Genomic DNA, 18,207 nt, shown 5'->3' with positions numbered 1-18,207 from the left:
CATAACCCCCCCACACACACACACACAAGCAGGCACACACACACACACAAACACATCCACCCCCCCACCCCCAGGCACACATGCAGGCACACACACACACGCAGGCACACACACACACACACACACACACACACACACACACACACACACACACACACACACACACACACACACACACACACACACACACACACACACACACACACACTCACACACACACAGTAAACACACAGAGCTTATCTTCATGCTACAAAGAGACTGATAACAGAAATGCTTAGGACACATGTGCTTCATGATATACAGTAAGAGGATGAAGTTGATGATTGATAATGTTTTAAAGGAGAGGAGGCTCACCTTTAGCCGGGCTAGCGATACCAGTCCCTCGGCTATGGCTTTGACAGAGAAAGGCAGCAACCCCAGGGAGAACCGCATGGAGTTAAAGATGGCGATTGTGGTAAAAGCCTGGTAAAAACAAGATGGCGATTGTGGTAAAAGCCTGGTAAAAACAAGATGGCGATTAGGGTAACAGCCTGGTAAAAACAAGATGGCGATTAGGGTAACAGCCTGGTAAAAACAAGATGACGATTAGGGTAACAGCCTGGTAAAAACAAGATGGCGATTAGGGTAACAGCCTGGTAAAAACAAGATGGCGATTGTGGTAACAGCCTGGTAAAAACATGATGGCGATTAGGGTAAACAGCCTGGTAAAAACACAGTAAGAGACATGACTTTACAGTACAGTACACACCACAAGGTGGTTATCTCTCTGAGCTAAAGGCCTTTCATTAGGTACTACTGTATTCATAGCTGACTGTGTTAGCCTGCTGAGCTAAAGGCCATTCATTCGGTACTACTGTATTCATAGCTGACTATGTTAGCCTGCTGAGCTAAAGGCCTTTCATTAGGTACTGGTCATAGCTGACTATGTTAGCCTGCTAAGCTAAAAGCCTTTCATTAGGTACTACTGTACTCAAAGCTGACTGCGGACTGTCTGCTGACTGCAGACTGTAATAATAATAATAATAATATATGCCATTTAGCAGACGCTTTTATCCAAAGCGACTTACAATCATGTGTGCATACATTCTACGTATTGGTGGTCCTGGGAATCGAACCCACTACATACTACTCAGTATGATTAGACTAGTTATTAGGACTAGGTATTAGGACTAGGTATTAGGACTAGTTATTAGGACTAGGTATTAGGACTAGGTATTAGGACTAGGTATTAGGACTAGGTCTAGGTATGAGGACTAGGTATTAGGTCTAGGTATTAGGACTAGGTATTAGGACTAGGTATTAGGTCTAGGTATTAGGTCTAGGTATTAGGTCTAGGTATTAGGTCTAGGTATTAGGACTAGGTATTAGGACTAGGTCTAGGTATGAGGACTAGGTATTAGGACTAGGTATTAGGACTAGGAATTAGGACTAGGTATTAGGACTAGGTATTAGGACTAGGTCTGGGTATTAGGACTAGGTATTAGGACTAGGCATTAGGACTAGGTATTAGGACTAGGTATTAGGACTAGGTATTAGGACTAGGTATTAGGACTAGGTATTAAGACTAGGTACTAGGACTAGGCATTCGGACTAGGCATTAGGTATACTACTCACTTCCGAGGAGCTGAGGGGCAGGCCCAGCAGGGTGTGGACTACGAAGGTGAGGATGGTTGCCAGGGTGGGGATGATGGTTGTGATGGAGGAGTTGATACTCTGGATGTAGCCAGCCATCTCCAGCAGCTGCTTCTCATTGTTCCTGATGTCTGATGGGGAAACACAGGACGGCTTTTATAATCTCCACCCGGCACAGCCAGAAGAGGACTGGCCACCCCACATATGCTCTCTCTAATTCTCTCTTTCTTTCTCTCTCTCTCTCTCTCTGAGGACCTGAGCCCAAGGACCGTGCCCCAGGACGACCTGACATGATGACTCCTTGCTGTCCCCAGTCCACCTGACTGTGCTGCTGCTCCAGTTTCAACTGTTCTGCCTTGTTATTATTCGACCATGCTGGTCATTTATGAACATTTGAACATCTTGGCCATGTTCTGTTATAATTTCCACCCGGCACAGCCAGAAGAGGACTGGCCACCCCACATAGCCTGGTTCCTCTCTAGGTTTCTTCCTAGGTTTTGGCCTTTCTAGGGAGTTTTCCTAGCCACCGTGCTTCTACACCTGCATTGCTTGCTGTTTGGGGTTTTAGGCTGGGTTTCTGTACAGCACTTTGAGATATCAGCTGATGTACGAAGGGCTATATGAATAAAATTTGATTGGTTGATTGACTGATTGGCAGATATGGAATGTGTCCAAAATGGATCCCTATTCCCTTTATATGGCACTATATCCAGACACACTGTATACACTGTAAACAACGCTCTAGTAAAGATTTATACCAGATGTTCTAGAACTATAATAATATACTAGTATGTAAAGTGACTCTAGAACTCTAATAATATACTAGTATCTACAGTGACTCTAGAACTCTAATAATATACTAGTATGTACAGTGACTATAGAACTCTAATAATATACTAGTGTGTACAGTGACTATAGAACTCTAATAATATACTAGTATGTACAGTGACTATAGAACTCTAATAATATACTAGTATGTACAGTGACTATAGAACTCTAATAATATAGAACTCTAATAATATAGAACTCTAATAATATACTAGTATGTACAGTGACTATAGAACTCTAATAATATACTAGTATGTACAGTGACTATAGAACTCTAATAATATAGAACTCTAATAATATACTAGTATGTACAGTGACTATGGAACTCTAATAATATACTAGTGTGTACAGTGACTATAGAACTCTAATAATATACTAGTATGTACAGTGACTACAGAACTCTAATAATATAGAACTCTAATAATATAGAACTCTAATAATATAGAACTCTAATAATATACTAGTATGTACAGTGACTACAGAACTCTAATAATATACTAGTATGTACAGTGACTATGAAACTCTAATAATATAGAACTCTAATAATATACTAGTATGTACAGTGACTATAGAACTCTAATAATATACTAGTATGTACAGTGACTACAGAACTCTAATAATATAGAACTCTAATAATATAGAACTCTAATAATATAGAACTCTAATAATATACTAGTATGTACAGTGACTACAGAACTCTAATAATATACTAGTATGTACAGTGACTATGAAACTCTAATAATATAGAACTCTAATAATATACTAGTATGTACAGTGACTATAGAACTCTAATAATATACTAGTATGTACAGTGACTACAGAACTATAATAATATTGTAGTATGTACAGTGACTATAGAACTCTAATAATATACTAGTATGTACAGTGACTATGGAACTCTAATACTATAGAACTCTAATAATATACTAGTATGTACATTCCCTATAGAACTCTAATAATATACTAGTATGTACAGTGACTATAGAACTCTAATAATATACTAGTATGTACAGTAACTATAGAACTCTAATAATATACTAGTATGTACAGTGACTACAGAACTCTAATAATATAGAACTCTAATAATATACTAGTATGTACAGTAACTATGGAGCTCTAATACTATAGAACTCTAATAATATAGAACTCTAATAATATACTAGTATGTACAGTGACTATGGAACTCTAATACTATAGAACTCTAATAATATACTAGTATGTACAGTGACTATAGAACTCTAATAATATACTAGTATGTACAGTGACTACAGAACTCTAATAATATACTAGTATGTACAGTGACTACAGAACTCTAATAATATACTGGTATGTACAGTGACTATAGAGCTCTAATAATTTACTAGTATGTACAGTGACTATGGAACTCAAATAATATAGAACTCTAATAATATACTAGTATGTACAGTGACTATAGGACTCTAATAATATAGAACTCCAATAATATACTGGTATGTACAGTGACTACAGAACTCTAATAATATACTAGTATGTACAGTGACTATGGAACTCTAATACTATAGAACTCTAATAATATACTAGTATGTACAGTGACTACAGAACTCTAATAATATACTAGTATGTACAGTGACTATAGAGCTCTAATAATTTACTAGTATGTACAGTGACTATGGAACTCAAATAATATAGAACTCTAATAATATACTAGTATGTACAGTGACTATAGGACTCTAATAATATAGAACTCCAATAATATACTGGTATGTACAGTGACTACAGAACTCTAATAATATACTAGTATGTACAGTGACTATGGAACTCTAATACTATAGAACTCTAATAATATACTAGTATGTACAGTGACTATAGAATTCTAATAATATAGAACTCTAATAATATACTAGTATGCACAGTGACTATAGAATTCTAATAATATAGAACTCTAATAATATACTAGTATGTACAGTGACTATAGAACTCTAATAATATAGAACTCTAATAATATACTAGTATGTACAGTGACTATAGAATTCTAATACTATAGAACTCTAATAATATACTAGTATGTACAGTGACTATAGAATTCTAATACTATAGAACTCTAATAATATACTAGTATGTACAGTGACTATGGAACTCTAATAATATACTAGTATGTACAGTGACTATAGAATTCTAATACTATAGAACTCTAATAATATAGAACTCTAATAATATACTAGTATGTACAGTGACTATAGAATTCTAATAATATAGAACTCTAATAATATACTAGTATGTACAGTGACTATAGAACTCTAATAATATACTAGTATGTACAGTGACTATGGAACTCTAATACTATAGAACTCTAATAATATACTAGTATGTACAGTGACTATAGAACTCTAATAATATACTAGTATGTACAGTGACTACAGAACTCTAATAATATACTAGTATGTACAGTGACTATGGAACTCTAATACTATAGAACTCTAATAATATACTAGTATGTACAGTGACTATAGAATTCTAATACTATAGAACTCTAATAATATACTAGTATGTACAGTGACTATGGAACTCTAATAATATACTAGTATGTACAGTGACTATAGAATTCTAATACTATAGAACTCTAATAATATAGAACTCTAATAATATACTAGTATGTACAGTGACTATAGAATTCTAATAATATAGAACTCTAATAATATACTAGTATGTACAGTGACTATAGAATTCTAATAATATAGAACTCTAATAATATACTAGTATGTACAGTGACTATAGAACTCTAATAATATACTAGTATGTACAGTGACTATGGAACTCTAATAATATACTAGTATGTACAGTGACTATAGAATTCTAATACTATAGAACTCTAATAATATACTAGTATGTACAGTGACTATGGAACTCTAATACTATAGAACTCTAATAATATACTAGTATGTACAGTGACTATAGAACTCTAATAATATACTAGTATGCACAGTGACTATAGAACTCTAATACTATAGAACTCTAATAATATACTAGTATGTACAGTGACTATAGAACTCTAATACTATAGAACTCTAATAATATAGAACTCTAATAATATACTAGTATGTACAGTGACTATAGAATTCTAATACTATAGAACTCTAATAATATAGAACTCTAATAATATACTAGTATGTACAGTGACTATGGAACTCTAATACTATAGAACTCTAATAATATACTAGTATGTACAGTGACTATAGAACTCTAATAATATACTAGTATGCACAGTGACTATAGAACTCTAATACTATAGAACTCTAATAATATACTAGTATGCACAGTGACTATAGAACTCTAATACTATAGAACTCTAATAATATACTAGTATGTACAGTGACTATAGAACTCTAATAATATACTAGTATGTACAGTGACTATGGAGCTCTAATACTATAGAACTCTAATAATATAGAACTCTAATAATATACTAGTATGTACAGTGACTATAGAACTCTAATAATATACTAGTATGTACAGTGACTATAGAATTCTAATAATATAGAACTCTAATAATATACTAGTATGTACAGTGCCTGTAGAATGTCTACACACCTTTGAACTAAAAAGGATTCAAAATGGTTTTTTTCATACAGATCTACACGTTACTATATTATCAGGAAATGGTATTTGGCCAATAAACACCTTCAGTATCCTCTTTAGATACCTTCCCTACACCCTGTGGTGACTCTTCCTCACCGGTGATTTTCTTCTCGAAGGAGGTTTCCCAGGCATACATCTTGATGAGTTTGATGCAGGTGAGAACCTCGTTCATGGTGCGGACACGAGTGTCTGTGACGCTCACCGCTTTCCTCCTGAACACTTGGATCAGTCTGGCCATGAAAAACTACAGACGACATAACGACATACTGGTCAGTCTGGCCCAAGGTAAACTGCAGACAACACAACGACATACTGGTCAGTCTGGCCATGAAAAACTACAGACAACACAACGACATACTGGTCAGTCTGGCCCAAGGTAAACTGCAGACAACACAACAACATACTGGTCAGTCTGGCCCAAGGTAAACTGCAGACAACACACAACGACATACTGGTCAGTCTGGCCCAAGGTAAACTGCAGACAACACAACGACATACTGGTCAGTCTGGCCCAGGTAAACAACAGACAACAGACGAGCATACTGGTCAGTCTGGCCCAAGGTAAACTACAGACAACACGACAACATACTGGTCAGTCTGGCCCATGGTAAACAACAGACAACAGAATAGCATACTGGTCAGTCTGGCCCAAGGTAAACTACAGACAACACAACGACATACTGGTCAGTCTGGCCCATGGTAAACAACAGGCAACAGAATAGCATACTGGTCAGTCTGGCCCAAGGTAAACTACAGACAACACGACAACATACTGGTCAGTCTGGCCCATGGTAAACAACAGACAACAGAATAGCATACTGGTCAGTCTGGCCCAAGGTAAACTACAGACAACACGACAACATACTGGTCAGTCTGGCCCATGGTAAACTACAGACGACACAACAACATACTGGTCAGTCTGGCCCATTGTAAACAACAGACAACAGAATAGCATACTGGTCAGTCACAGAGACTCCTATGAGGGTTAGTTCCTGTATGGGGATGAAGGTGAGGTAGACAGAGACTCATATGAGGGTTAGTTCCTGTATGGGGATGAAGATGAGGTAGACAGAGTCTCCTATGAGGGTTGGGGTTAGTTCCTGTATGGGGATGAAGGTGAGGTAGACAGAGTCTCCTATGAGGGTTAGTTCCAGTATGGGGATGAAGACGAGGTAGACAGAGTCTCCTATGAGGGTTAGTACCTGTATGGGGATGAAGGTGAGGTAGACAGAGACTCCTATGAGGGTTAGTACCTGTATGGGGATGAAGGTGAGGTAGACAGAGACTCCTATGAGGGTTAGTTCCTGTATGGGGATGAAGGTGAGGTAGACAGAGACTCCTATGAGGGTTAGTACCTGTATGGGGATGAAGACGAGGTAGACAGAGACTCCTATGAGGGTTGGGGTTAGTTCCTGTATGGGGATGAAGATGAGGTAGACAGAGACTCCTATGAGGGTTGGGCTTAGTTCCTGTATGGTGATGTAGACGAGGTAGACAGTGTCTCCTATGAGGGTTAGTACCTGTATGGGGATGAAGGTGAGGTAGACAGAGACTCCTATGAGGGTTAGTACCTGTATGGGGATGAAGACGAGGTAGACAGAGACCCCTATGAGGGTTAGTACCTGTATGGGGATGAAGACGAGGTAGACAGAGACCCCTATGAGGGTTAGTTCCTGTATGGGGATGAAGACGAGGTAGACAGAGACTCCTATGAGGGTTGGGGTTAGTTCCTGTATGGGGATGAAGATGAGGTAGACAGAGACTCCTATGAGGGTTGGGCTTAGTTCCTGTATGGGGATGAAGACGAGGTAGACAGAGTCTCCTATGAGGGTTAGTTCCAGTATGGGGATGAAGACGAGGTAGACAGAGTCTCCTATGAGGGTTAGTACCTGTATGGGGATGAAGGTGAGGTAGACAGAGACTCCTATGAGGGTTAGTACCTGTATGGGGATGAAGGTGAGGTAGACAGAGACTCATATGAGGGTTAGTTCCTGTATGGGGATGAAGGTGAGGTAGACAGAGACTCCTATGAGGGTTAGTACCTGTATGGGGATGAAGACGAGGTAGACAGAGACTCCTATGAGGGAGGGTTAGTTCCTGTATGGGGATGAAGATGAGGTAGACAGAGACTCCTATGAGGGTTGGGCTTAGTTCCTGTATGGGGATGAAGACGAGGTAGACAGAGTCTCCTATGAGGGTTAGTACCTGTATGGGGATGAAGGTGAGGTAGACAGAGACTCCTATGAGGGTTAGTACCTGTATGGGGATGAAGACGAGGTAGACAGAGACCCCTATGAGGGTTAGTACCTGTATGGGGATGAAGACGAGGTAGACAGAGACCCCTATGAGGGTTAGTTCCTGTATGGGGATGAAGACGAGGTAGACAGAGACTCCTATGAGGGTTGGGGTTAGTACCTGTATGGGGATGAAGACGAGGTAGACAGAGACCCCTATGAGGGCAGTGTATCCTAGAGTGTAGCAGGCGTAGATCATACAGGCGATCAGTAGCACAGGGATACACAGCAGGAAGGTACCAAACAGCACAGCCTCAAACATCCTGTAGCCATCACTGGTCAGCACGTTGATCATCTGGAGGGAGGAGAGGGGGGAGAGAGAGAGAGAGCGAGGGAGAGAAAGAGAGAGGGGGAGAGAGAGAGAGAGAGAGAGAGAGAGAGAGAGAGAGGAGAGAGGAGAGAGGAGAGAGAGAGAGAGAGCAGAGAGAGAGAGAGAGAGAGAGAGCGGGGAGAGAGAAGAAGAGAGGTGAGAGATGAGAGGGAGAGAGAGCGAGAGGAGGAGAGGAGAGGGAGAGAGGAGAGAGAGAGAGAGAGAGAGAGAGAGAGAGAGCGAGAGAGAGAGAAGAGAGCGAGGGAGAGAGAAAGAGAGCGGGGGATAGAAAGAGAGAGGTGAGAGATGAGAGGGAGAGAGAGAGAGAGAGGGAGGAGGATAGGAGAGGGAGAGAGGAGAGAGAGAGAGAGAGAGAGAGAGAGAGAGAGAGAGCATAGAGAGAGAGAGAGCAAGAGAGAGAGAGCGAGAGAGAGAGAGAGAGAGAGACCCTCTAGAGAGAGAGAGAGAGAGATAGAAGAGCATAGAGAGGGAGAGGAGAGAGAGAGGAGAGAGAGAGAGAGATGAGAGAGAGGACAGAGAGAGAGAGAGAGAGAGAGAGAGAGAGAGAGAGAGAGAGAGGAGCATACGAGCAGGTGAGGATATAAGCTCCTGCATGTTTATCATCCACAACATAACCTTCACTATGTCACCAGGACATATACAGGATACTACCCTCTACAACACTATGTCACCAGGACATATACAGGATACTACCCTCTACAACACTATGTCACCAGGACATATACAGGATACTACCCTCTACAACACTATGTCACCAGGACATATACAGGATACTACCCTCCACAACACTATGTCACCAGGACATATACAGGATACTACCCTCTATAACACTATGTCACCAGGACATATACAGGATACTACCCTCTACAACACTATGTCACCAGGACATATACAGGATACTACCCTCTACAACACTATGTCACCAGGACATATACAGGATACTACCCTCTATAACACTATGTCACCAGAACATATACAGGATACTACCCTCTACAACACTATGTCACCAGGACATATACAGGATACTACCCTCTACAACACTATGTCACCAGGACATATACAGGATACTACCCTCCACTATGTCACCAGGACATATACAGGATACTACCCTCTACAACACTATGTCACCAGGACATATACAGGATACTACCCTCTATAACACTATGTCACCAGGACATATACAGGATACTACCCTCTATAACACTATGTCACCAGAACATATACAGGATACTACCCTCTACAACACTATGTCACCAGGACATATACAGGATACTACCCTCTACAACTCTATGTCACCAGGACATATACAGGATTCTACCCTCTACAACACTATGTCACCAGGACATATACAGGATACTACCCTCTACAACACTATGTCACCAGGACATATACAGGATACTACCCTCTACAACACTATGTCACCAGGACATATACAGGATACTACCCTCTACAACACTATGCCACCAGGACATATACAGGATACTACCCTCCACTATGTCACCAGGACATATACAGGATACTACCCTCTACAACACTATGTCACCAGGACATATACAGGATACTACCCTCAACTAGTCTACCTGCCGTCCCTCCACTCTAACCACTAGTCTACCTGCCGCCCCTCCACTCTAACCACTAGACTACCTACCGTCCCTCCACTCTAACCACTAGTCTACCCTGCCTCCCCTCCACTCTAACCACTAGTCTACCTGCCGCCCCTCCACTCTAACCACTAGTCTACCTGCCGCCCCTCCACTCTAACCACTAGTCTACCTGCCGCCCCTCCACTCTAACCACTAGTCTACCTGCCGCCCCTCCACTCTAACCACTAGTCTACCCTGCCTCCCCTCCACTCTAACCACTAGTCTACCTGCCGTCCCTCCACTCTAACCACTAGGCAACCTGCCTCCCCTTCACTCTAACCACTAGTCTACCTGCCGTCCCTTCCACTCTAACCACTAGACTACCTACCGTCCCTCCACTCTAACCAATAGTCTACCTGCCGCCCCTCCACTCTAACCACTAGTCTACCTGCCGTCCCCCCACTCTAACCACTAGTCTACCCTGCCGCCCCTCCACTCGAACCACTAGACTAGCTGCCGTCCCTCCACTCTAACCACTAGTCTACCTGCCGCCCCTCCACTCTAACCACTAGGCTACCTGCTGTCCCTCCACCCCTCCACTCTAACCACTAGTCTACCTGCCGTCCCTACACTCTAACCACTAGTCTACCTGCCGTCCCTCCACCCCTCCACTCTAACCACTAGTCTACCCTGCCTCCCCTCCACTCTAACCACTAGTCTACCTGCCGCCCGTCCACTCTAACCACTAGTCTACCTGAAGATACACATCGTCCCTCCACTCTAACCACTAGTCTACCTGCCGCCCGTCCACTCTAACCACTAGACTACCTGCCGCCCCTCCACTCTAACCACTAGTCTACCTGCCACCCCTCCACTCTAACCACTACGATACCTGCCGTCCCTCCACCCCTCCACTCTAACCACTAGTCTACCTGCCGTCCCTCCACCCCTCCACTCTAACCACTAGTCTACCTGCCACCCCTCCACTCTAACCACTAGTCTACCTGCCGCCCCTCCACTCTAACCACTAGTCTACCTGCCATCCCCCCACTCTAACCACTAGTCTACCTGCCGCCCGTCCACTCTAACCACTAGTCTACCTGCCGCCCCTCTACCCTTCCACTCTAACCACTAGTCTACCTGCCGCCCCTCCACCCCTCCACTCTAACCACTAGACAGGAGAACATTATAATGGTATCTGTGTGACTGTACCTCTCCCACAGAGAGGTTGCTGACGGATCTGAGAGAGATGATCTTCCGGAAGGCGACGACAGAGAAGGCACTCTTCACCCTGATGGCCGTCCTCAGGTTAACAGCCCACAGTAGAGAGGCAAAGAAGGCTTTGGAGAACTCTGAGATGAACAGAACCACACACAGACCCACACCGTGGAGCAGAGTAGACGACCCAGGGTTTTCTGCATAGTTCAGGATCTCATACACCAGAACCGCCTGGAACACACACACACACACACACACACACACACACACACACACACACACACACACACACACACACACACACACACACACACACACACACACACACACACACACACACACACACACACACACATACACACACACACACACACACACACACACATACATACATACATACATACATACATACATACATACATACATACATACATACATACATACATACATACATACATACATACATACATACATACATACATACATACATACATACATACATACATACATACATACATACATACATACACCAACACACACACACACACACACACACACACACACACACACACACACACACACACACACACACACACACACACACACACACACACACACACACACACACACACACACACACACACACACACACACACACACACACACAACACACATTGTTTTTTAAACATCCAATGTTGTGTTAAATGAATCATCTATGCAGGAAATGAATTAATTTGAAATCACAGACCGGTCCGATAAACACAGAGAGCGCGAAGAGGATGGCGACGAGGAAGGCCACCAGTGATCGGGTCCTTTGGAAGCGCATGAAGACTCCACCTAAAGAAGCTTTCTCTAGTCCCACCTTAGCTACCTCTTCCTCCCAAAGCCTCTCAAACCTACAGAGGAAGAAGAGTTTTGTCACAGACAACTCACAGAGCTTTCTCTAGTCCCACCTTAGCTACCTCTTCCTCCCAAAGCCTCTCAAACCTACAGAAGCTTTCTCTAGTCCCACCTTAGCTACCTCTTCCTCCCAAAGCCTCTCAAACCTACAGAGGAAGAAGAGTTTTGTCACAGACAACTCACAGAGCTTTCTCTAGTCCCACCTTAGCTACCTCTTCCTCCCAAAGCCTCTCAAACCTACAGAAGCTTTCTCTAGTCCCACCTTAGCTACCTCTTCCTCCCAAAGCCTCTCGAACCTAAAGAAGGTTTCTCTAGTCCCACCTTAGCTACCTTTTCCTCCCAAAGCCTCTCGAACCTAAAGAAGGTTTCTCTAGTCCCACCTTAGCTACCTCTTCCTCCCAAAGCCTCTCGAACCTAAAGAAGGTTTCTCTAGTCCCACCTTAGCTACCTTTTCCTCCCAAAGCCTCTCGAACCTAAAGAAGGTTTCTCTAGTCCCACCTTAGCTACCTTTTCCTCCCAAAGCCTCTCGAACCTAAAGAAGGTTTCTCTAGTCCCACCTTAGTTACCTCTTCCTCCCAAAGCCTCTCAAAACTACAGAGGAAGAAGAGTTGTCACAGACAACTCACAGAGCTTTCTCTAGTCCCACCATAGCTACCTCTTCCTCCCAAAGCCTCTCAAACCTACAGAGGAAGAAGAGTTTATCAAATGCTGTCCTTTTTTTGTCACAGAGCTCAACCAAACACGCCGTTGCCAAGAACAGGGTGACAGGGGGGGGGCAAATAAACAAACATTTAATTATATATTTTTAATTAGTATTTAAACAGTTTACTTCCCCATTTATGGGCAAATGTGATGTGCTACATCACATGTTTATGATGAGTAACCCTGACGATGTGACTATACTCTCACAGATATCACCTTTACCTCAGTGGGCTAACCCTGTCTGAAACCTGAAGAGTTGACTATACTCTCACAGATAACAACTTTACCTCAGTGGGCTAACCCTGTCTGAAACCTGAAGAGTTGACTATACTCTCACAGATAACACCTTTACCTCAGTGGGCTAACCCTGTCTGAAACCTGAAGAGTTGACTATACTCTCACAGATAACAACTTTACCTCAGTGGGCTAACCCTGTCTGAAACCCTGACGATGTGACTATACTCTCACAGATAACACCTTTACCTCAGTGGGCTAACACAGTCTTTAGCCATGCTAACCTGTGTTCGATACCCAGTCCATATCACATTCATTGTCATAGACAAACATTTTCCCATTGACAGATAAGTCCAGGGCTTTAGCTCAGTGGGCTAACACGATTCAAAACCCGGTTGGTTATAGATTCATGGTGCGAGTCCCACATTCACAACTAGTCCCACCTTCTCCCATTGACAGACAATGCCTAGGCATTAGCTCAGTGGGCTAACTGGGGTTAACATAATGAGTCCCACTTTCTCCCATTGACAGACAATGCCTAGGCATTAGCTCAGTGGGCTAACTAGGGTTAACATAATGAGTCCCACCTCTTCCCATTGACAGACAATGCCTAGGCATTAGCTCAGTGGGCTAACTAGGTTAACATAATGAGTCCCACCTCTTCCCATTGACAGACAATGCCTAGGCATTAGCTCAGTGGGCTAACTAGGGTTAACATAATGAGTCCCACCTCTTCCCATTGACAGACAATGCCTAGGCATTAGCTCAGTGGGCTAACTAGGGTTAACATAATGAGTCCCACCTCTTCCCATTGACAGACAATGCCTAGGCATTAGCTCAGTGGGCTAACTAGGGTTAACATAATGAGTCCCACCTCTTCCCATTGACAGACAATGCCTAGGCATTAGCTCAGTGGGCTAACTAGGGTTAACATAATGAGTCCCACCTTTCCCATTGACAGACAATGCCTAGGCATTAGCTCAGTGGGCTAACTGGGGTTAACATAATGAGTCCCACCTCTTCCCATTGACAGACAATGCCTAGGCATTAGCTCAGTGGGCTAATGAGTCCCACCTCTTCCCATTGACAGACAATGCCTAGGCATTAGCTCAGTGGGCTAACTAGGGTTAACATAATGAGTCCCCACCTTTTCCCATTGACAGACAATGCCTAGGCATTAGCTCAGTGGGCTAACTAGGGTTAACATAATGAGTCCCACCTCTTCCCATTGACAGACAATGCCTAGGCATTAGCTCAGTGGGCTAACTAGGGTTAACATAATGAGTCCCACCTCTTCCCATTGACAGACAATGCCTAGGCATTAGCTCAGTGGGCTAACTAGGGTTAACATAATGAGTCCCACCTCTTCCCATTGACAGACAATGCCTAGGCATTAGCTCAGTGGGCTAACTAGGGTTAACATAATGAGTCCCCACCTTTTCCCATTGACAGACAATTAGGCATTAGCTCAGTGGGCTAACTGGGGTTAACATAATGAGTCCCACCTCTTCCCATTGACAGACAATGCCTAGGCATTAGCTCAGTGGGCTAATGAGTCCCACCTCTTCCCATTGACAGACAATGCCTAGGCATTAGCTCAGTGGGCTAACTAGGGTTAACATAACGAGTCCCACCTCTTCCCATTGGTTTCGGCCCCATCATGAGAAGACAGAGACAAGGAGCTCTTGTCCAGTCGGTTCCTGAACAGGCTCCACATCATGGGAGTCATCCAGGCAAACGAGGTGAAGGAGAAGAAGCCCGCATCGTCCATGGGGTTGGACCTGGACAGAGACAGACAACATCAGGGTGCAACAACTATTATACACACTGTTGTATGAAAAGATCCAATCCCATAGAGGGTTATTATGGGTATTATGGGTTAAGGTTATTATGGGATAGGGGTTATTATGGGTTAGGGGTTAGGGGTATTATGGGTTAGGGGTATTATGGGTTAGGGGTATTATGGGTTAGGGGTTAGGGGTATTATGGGTTAGGTGTTATTATGGGTTAGGGGTATTATGGGTTAGGGGTATTATGGGTTAGGGTTATTATGGGTTAGGGTTATTATGGGTTATGGGTTAGGGTTATTATGGGTTAGGGGTATTATGGGTTAGGTGTTATAATGGGTTAGGGGTTAGGGGTATTATGGGGTAGGGTTATTAGGTGTTCGGGTTATTATGGGTTAGGGGTATTATGGGTTAGGGTTATTAGGTGTTCGGGTTATTATGGGTTAGGGGTATTATGGGTTAGGGTTATTAGGTGTTCGGGTTATTATGGGTTAGGGTTATTATGGGTTATGGGTTAGGGTTATTATGGGTTAGGGGTATTATGGGTTAGGGTTATTATGGGTTATGGGTTAGGGGTATTATGGGTTAGGGTTATTATGGGTTAGGTGTTATTATGGGTTAGGGGTTAGGGGTATTATGGGGTAGGGTTATTATGGGTTATGGGTATTATGGGTTAGGGGTTAGGGGTATTATGGGTTAGGGGTTAGGGGTATTATGGGGTAGGGTTATTATGGGTTAGGTGTTATTATGGGTTAGGGGTATTATGGGTTAGGGGTATTATGGGTTAGGTGTTATTATGGGTTAGGGGTATTATGGGGTAGGGTTATTATGGGTTATGGGTATTATGGGTTAGGGGTTAGGGGTATTATGGGTTAGGGGTTAGGGGTATTATGGGGTAGGGTTATTATGGGTTAGGTGTTATTATGGGTTAGGGGTTAGGGGTATTATGGGTTAGGGGTATTATGGGTTATGGGTATTATGGGTTAGGTGTTATTATGGGTTAGGGGTATTATGGGTTAGGGGTAGTATGGGTTAGGGGTTAGGGGTATTATGGGTTAGGTGTTATTATGGGTTAGGTGTTATTATGGGTTAGGGGTATTATGGGTTAGGGGTATTATGGGTTAGGTGTTATTATGGGTTAGGGGTTAGGGGTATTATGGGTTAGGGGTATTATGGGTTAGGGTTATTATGGGTTAGGGGTTAGGGGTATTATGGGTTAGGGTTATTATGGGTTAAGGGTATTATGGGTTAGGGGTTATTATGGGTTAGGGGTTATTATGGGTTAGGGTTATTATGGGTTAGGGGTATTATGGGTTAGGGTTATTATGGGTTAGGGGTATTATGGGTTAGGGTTATTATGGGTTAGGGGTATTATGGGTTAGGGGTATTATGGGTTAGGGGTATTATGGGTTAGGGTTATTATGGGTTAGGGTTATTATGGGTTAGGGGTGAGGGTTATTATGGGTTAGGGTTATTATGGGTTAGGGGTTAGGGGTATTATGGGTTAGGGGTATTATGGGTTAGGGGTTAGGGTTATTATGGGTTAGGGTTATTATGGGTTAGGGTTATTATGGGTTAGGGGTATTATGGGTTAGGGTTATTATGGGTTAGGGGTTAGGGTTATTATGGGTTAGGGTTATTATGGGTTAGGGGTTAGGGGTATTATGGGTTAGGGGTATTATGGGTTAGGTGTTATTATGGGTTAGGTGTTATTATGGGTTAGGGGTTAGGGGTATTATGGGTTAGGGTTATTATGGGTTAAGGGTATTATGGGTTAGGGGTTATTATGGGTTAGGGGTTATTATGGGTTAGGGTTATTATGGGTTAGGGGTATTATGGGTTAGGGTTATTATGGGTTAGGGGTATTATGGGTTAGGGTTATTATGGGTTAGGGGTATTATGGGTTAGGGGTATTATGGGTTAGGGGTATTATGGGTTAGGGTTATTATGGGTTAGGGTTATTATGGGTTAGGGGTGAGGGTTATTATGGGTTAGGGTTATTATGGGTTAGGGGTTAGGGGTATTATGGGTTAGGGGTATTATGGGTTAGGGGTTAGGGTTATTATGGGTTAGGGTTATTATGGGTTAGGGTTATTATGGGTTAGGGGTATTATGGGTTAGGGTTATTATGGGTTAGGGGTTAGGGTTATTATGGGTTAGGGGTATTATGGATTAGGGGTATTATGGGTTAGGGTTATTATGGGTTAGGGTTATTATGGGTTAGGGGTGAGGGTTATTATGGGTTAGGGTTATTATGGGTTAGGGTTATTATGGGTTAGGGTTATTATGGGTTAGGGGTATTATGGGTTAGGGTTATTATGGGTTAGGGGTTAGGGATATTATGGGTTAGGGTTATTATGGGTTAGGGTTATTATGGGTTAGGGGTTAGGGGTATTATGGGTTAGGGTTATTATGGGTTAGGGGTGAGGGTTATTATGGGTTAGGGGTATTATGGGTTAGGGTTATTATGGGTTAGGGGTTAGGGATATTATGGGTTAGGGTTATTATGGGTTAGGGTTATTATGGGTTAGGGGTATTATGGGTTAGGGTTATTATGGGTTAGGGGTGAGGGTTATTATGGGTTAGGGTTATTATGGGTTAGGGGTATTATGGGTTAGGGTTATTATGGGTTAGGGGTTAGGGTTATTATGGGTTAGGGTTATTATGGGTTAGGGTTATTATGGGTTAGGGTTATTATGGGTTAGGGGTGAGGGTTATTATGGGTTAGGGTTATTATGGGTTAGGGTTATTATGGGTTAGGGTTATTATGGGTTAGGGGTATTATGGGTTAGGGGTATTATGGGTTAGGGGTTAGGGTTATTATGGGTTAGGGTTATTATGGGTTAGGGTTATTATGGGTTAGGGGTTAGGGGTATAATGGGTTAGGGTTATTATGGGTTAGGGGTGAGGGTTATTATGGGTTAGGGTTATTATGGGTTAGGGTTATTATGGGTTAGGGTTATTATGGGTTAGGGGTGAGGGTTATTATGGGTTAGGGTTATTATGGGTTAGGGTTATTATGGGTTAGGGTTATTATGGGTTAGGGTTATTATGGGTTAAAATCAAATCAAATAAAATCAAAT

The 18,207-nt window shown here is 42.5% G+C and overlaps 1 protein-coding gene across 1 annotated transcript in view; it reads right to left on the bottom strand.

The window, feature by feature from the left end:
• The window catches only part of LOC124035374 (ATP-binding cassette sub-family C member 12-like), a 90,417-nt gene that overhangs the window by 59,094 nt on the left and 13,116 nt on the right, over positions 1–18,207 (bottom strand). Inside the window, exons 4-10 of the mRNA XM_046348834.1 lie at positions 14,972–15,118; positions 12,250–12,397; positions 11,496–11,732; positions 8,491–8,664; positions 6,172–6,319; positions 1,615–1,763; positions 355–462 (exon numbers count right to left, since the gene is read on the bottom strand). Coding sequence (XP_046204790.1) covers positions 355–462; positions 1,615–1,763; positions 6,172–6,319; positions 8,491–8,664; positions 11,496–11,732; positions 12,250–12,397; positions 14,972–15,118 — 1,111 coding nt within the window. The remainder of the gene's footprint in view (positions 1–354; positions 463–1,614; positions 1,764–6,171; positions 6,320–8,490; positions 8,665–11,495; positions 11,733–12,249; positions 12,398–14,971; positions 15,119–18,207) is intronic.

The sequence above is a fragment of the Oncorhynchus gorbuscha genome, linkage group LG05 (genome assembly GCF_021184085.1).
Source record: "Oncorhynchus gorbuscha isolate QuinsamMale2020 ecotype Even-year linkage group LG05, OgorEven_v1.0, whole genome shotgun sequence".
In the NCBI taxonomy this organism is placed as follows: Eukaryota; Metazoa; Chordata; class Actinopteri; order Salmoniformes; family Salmonidae; genus Oncorhynchus; species Oncorhynchus gorbuscha.
Note: the sequence above shows the minus strand (reverse complement) of the source record. Positions and strands in the feature narration are given on the sequence as shown.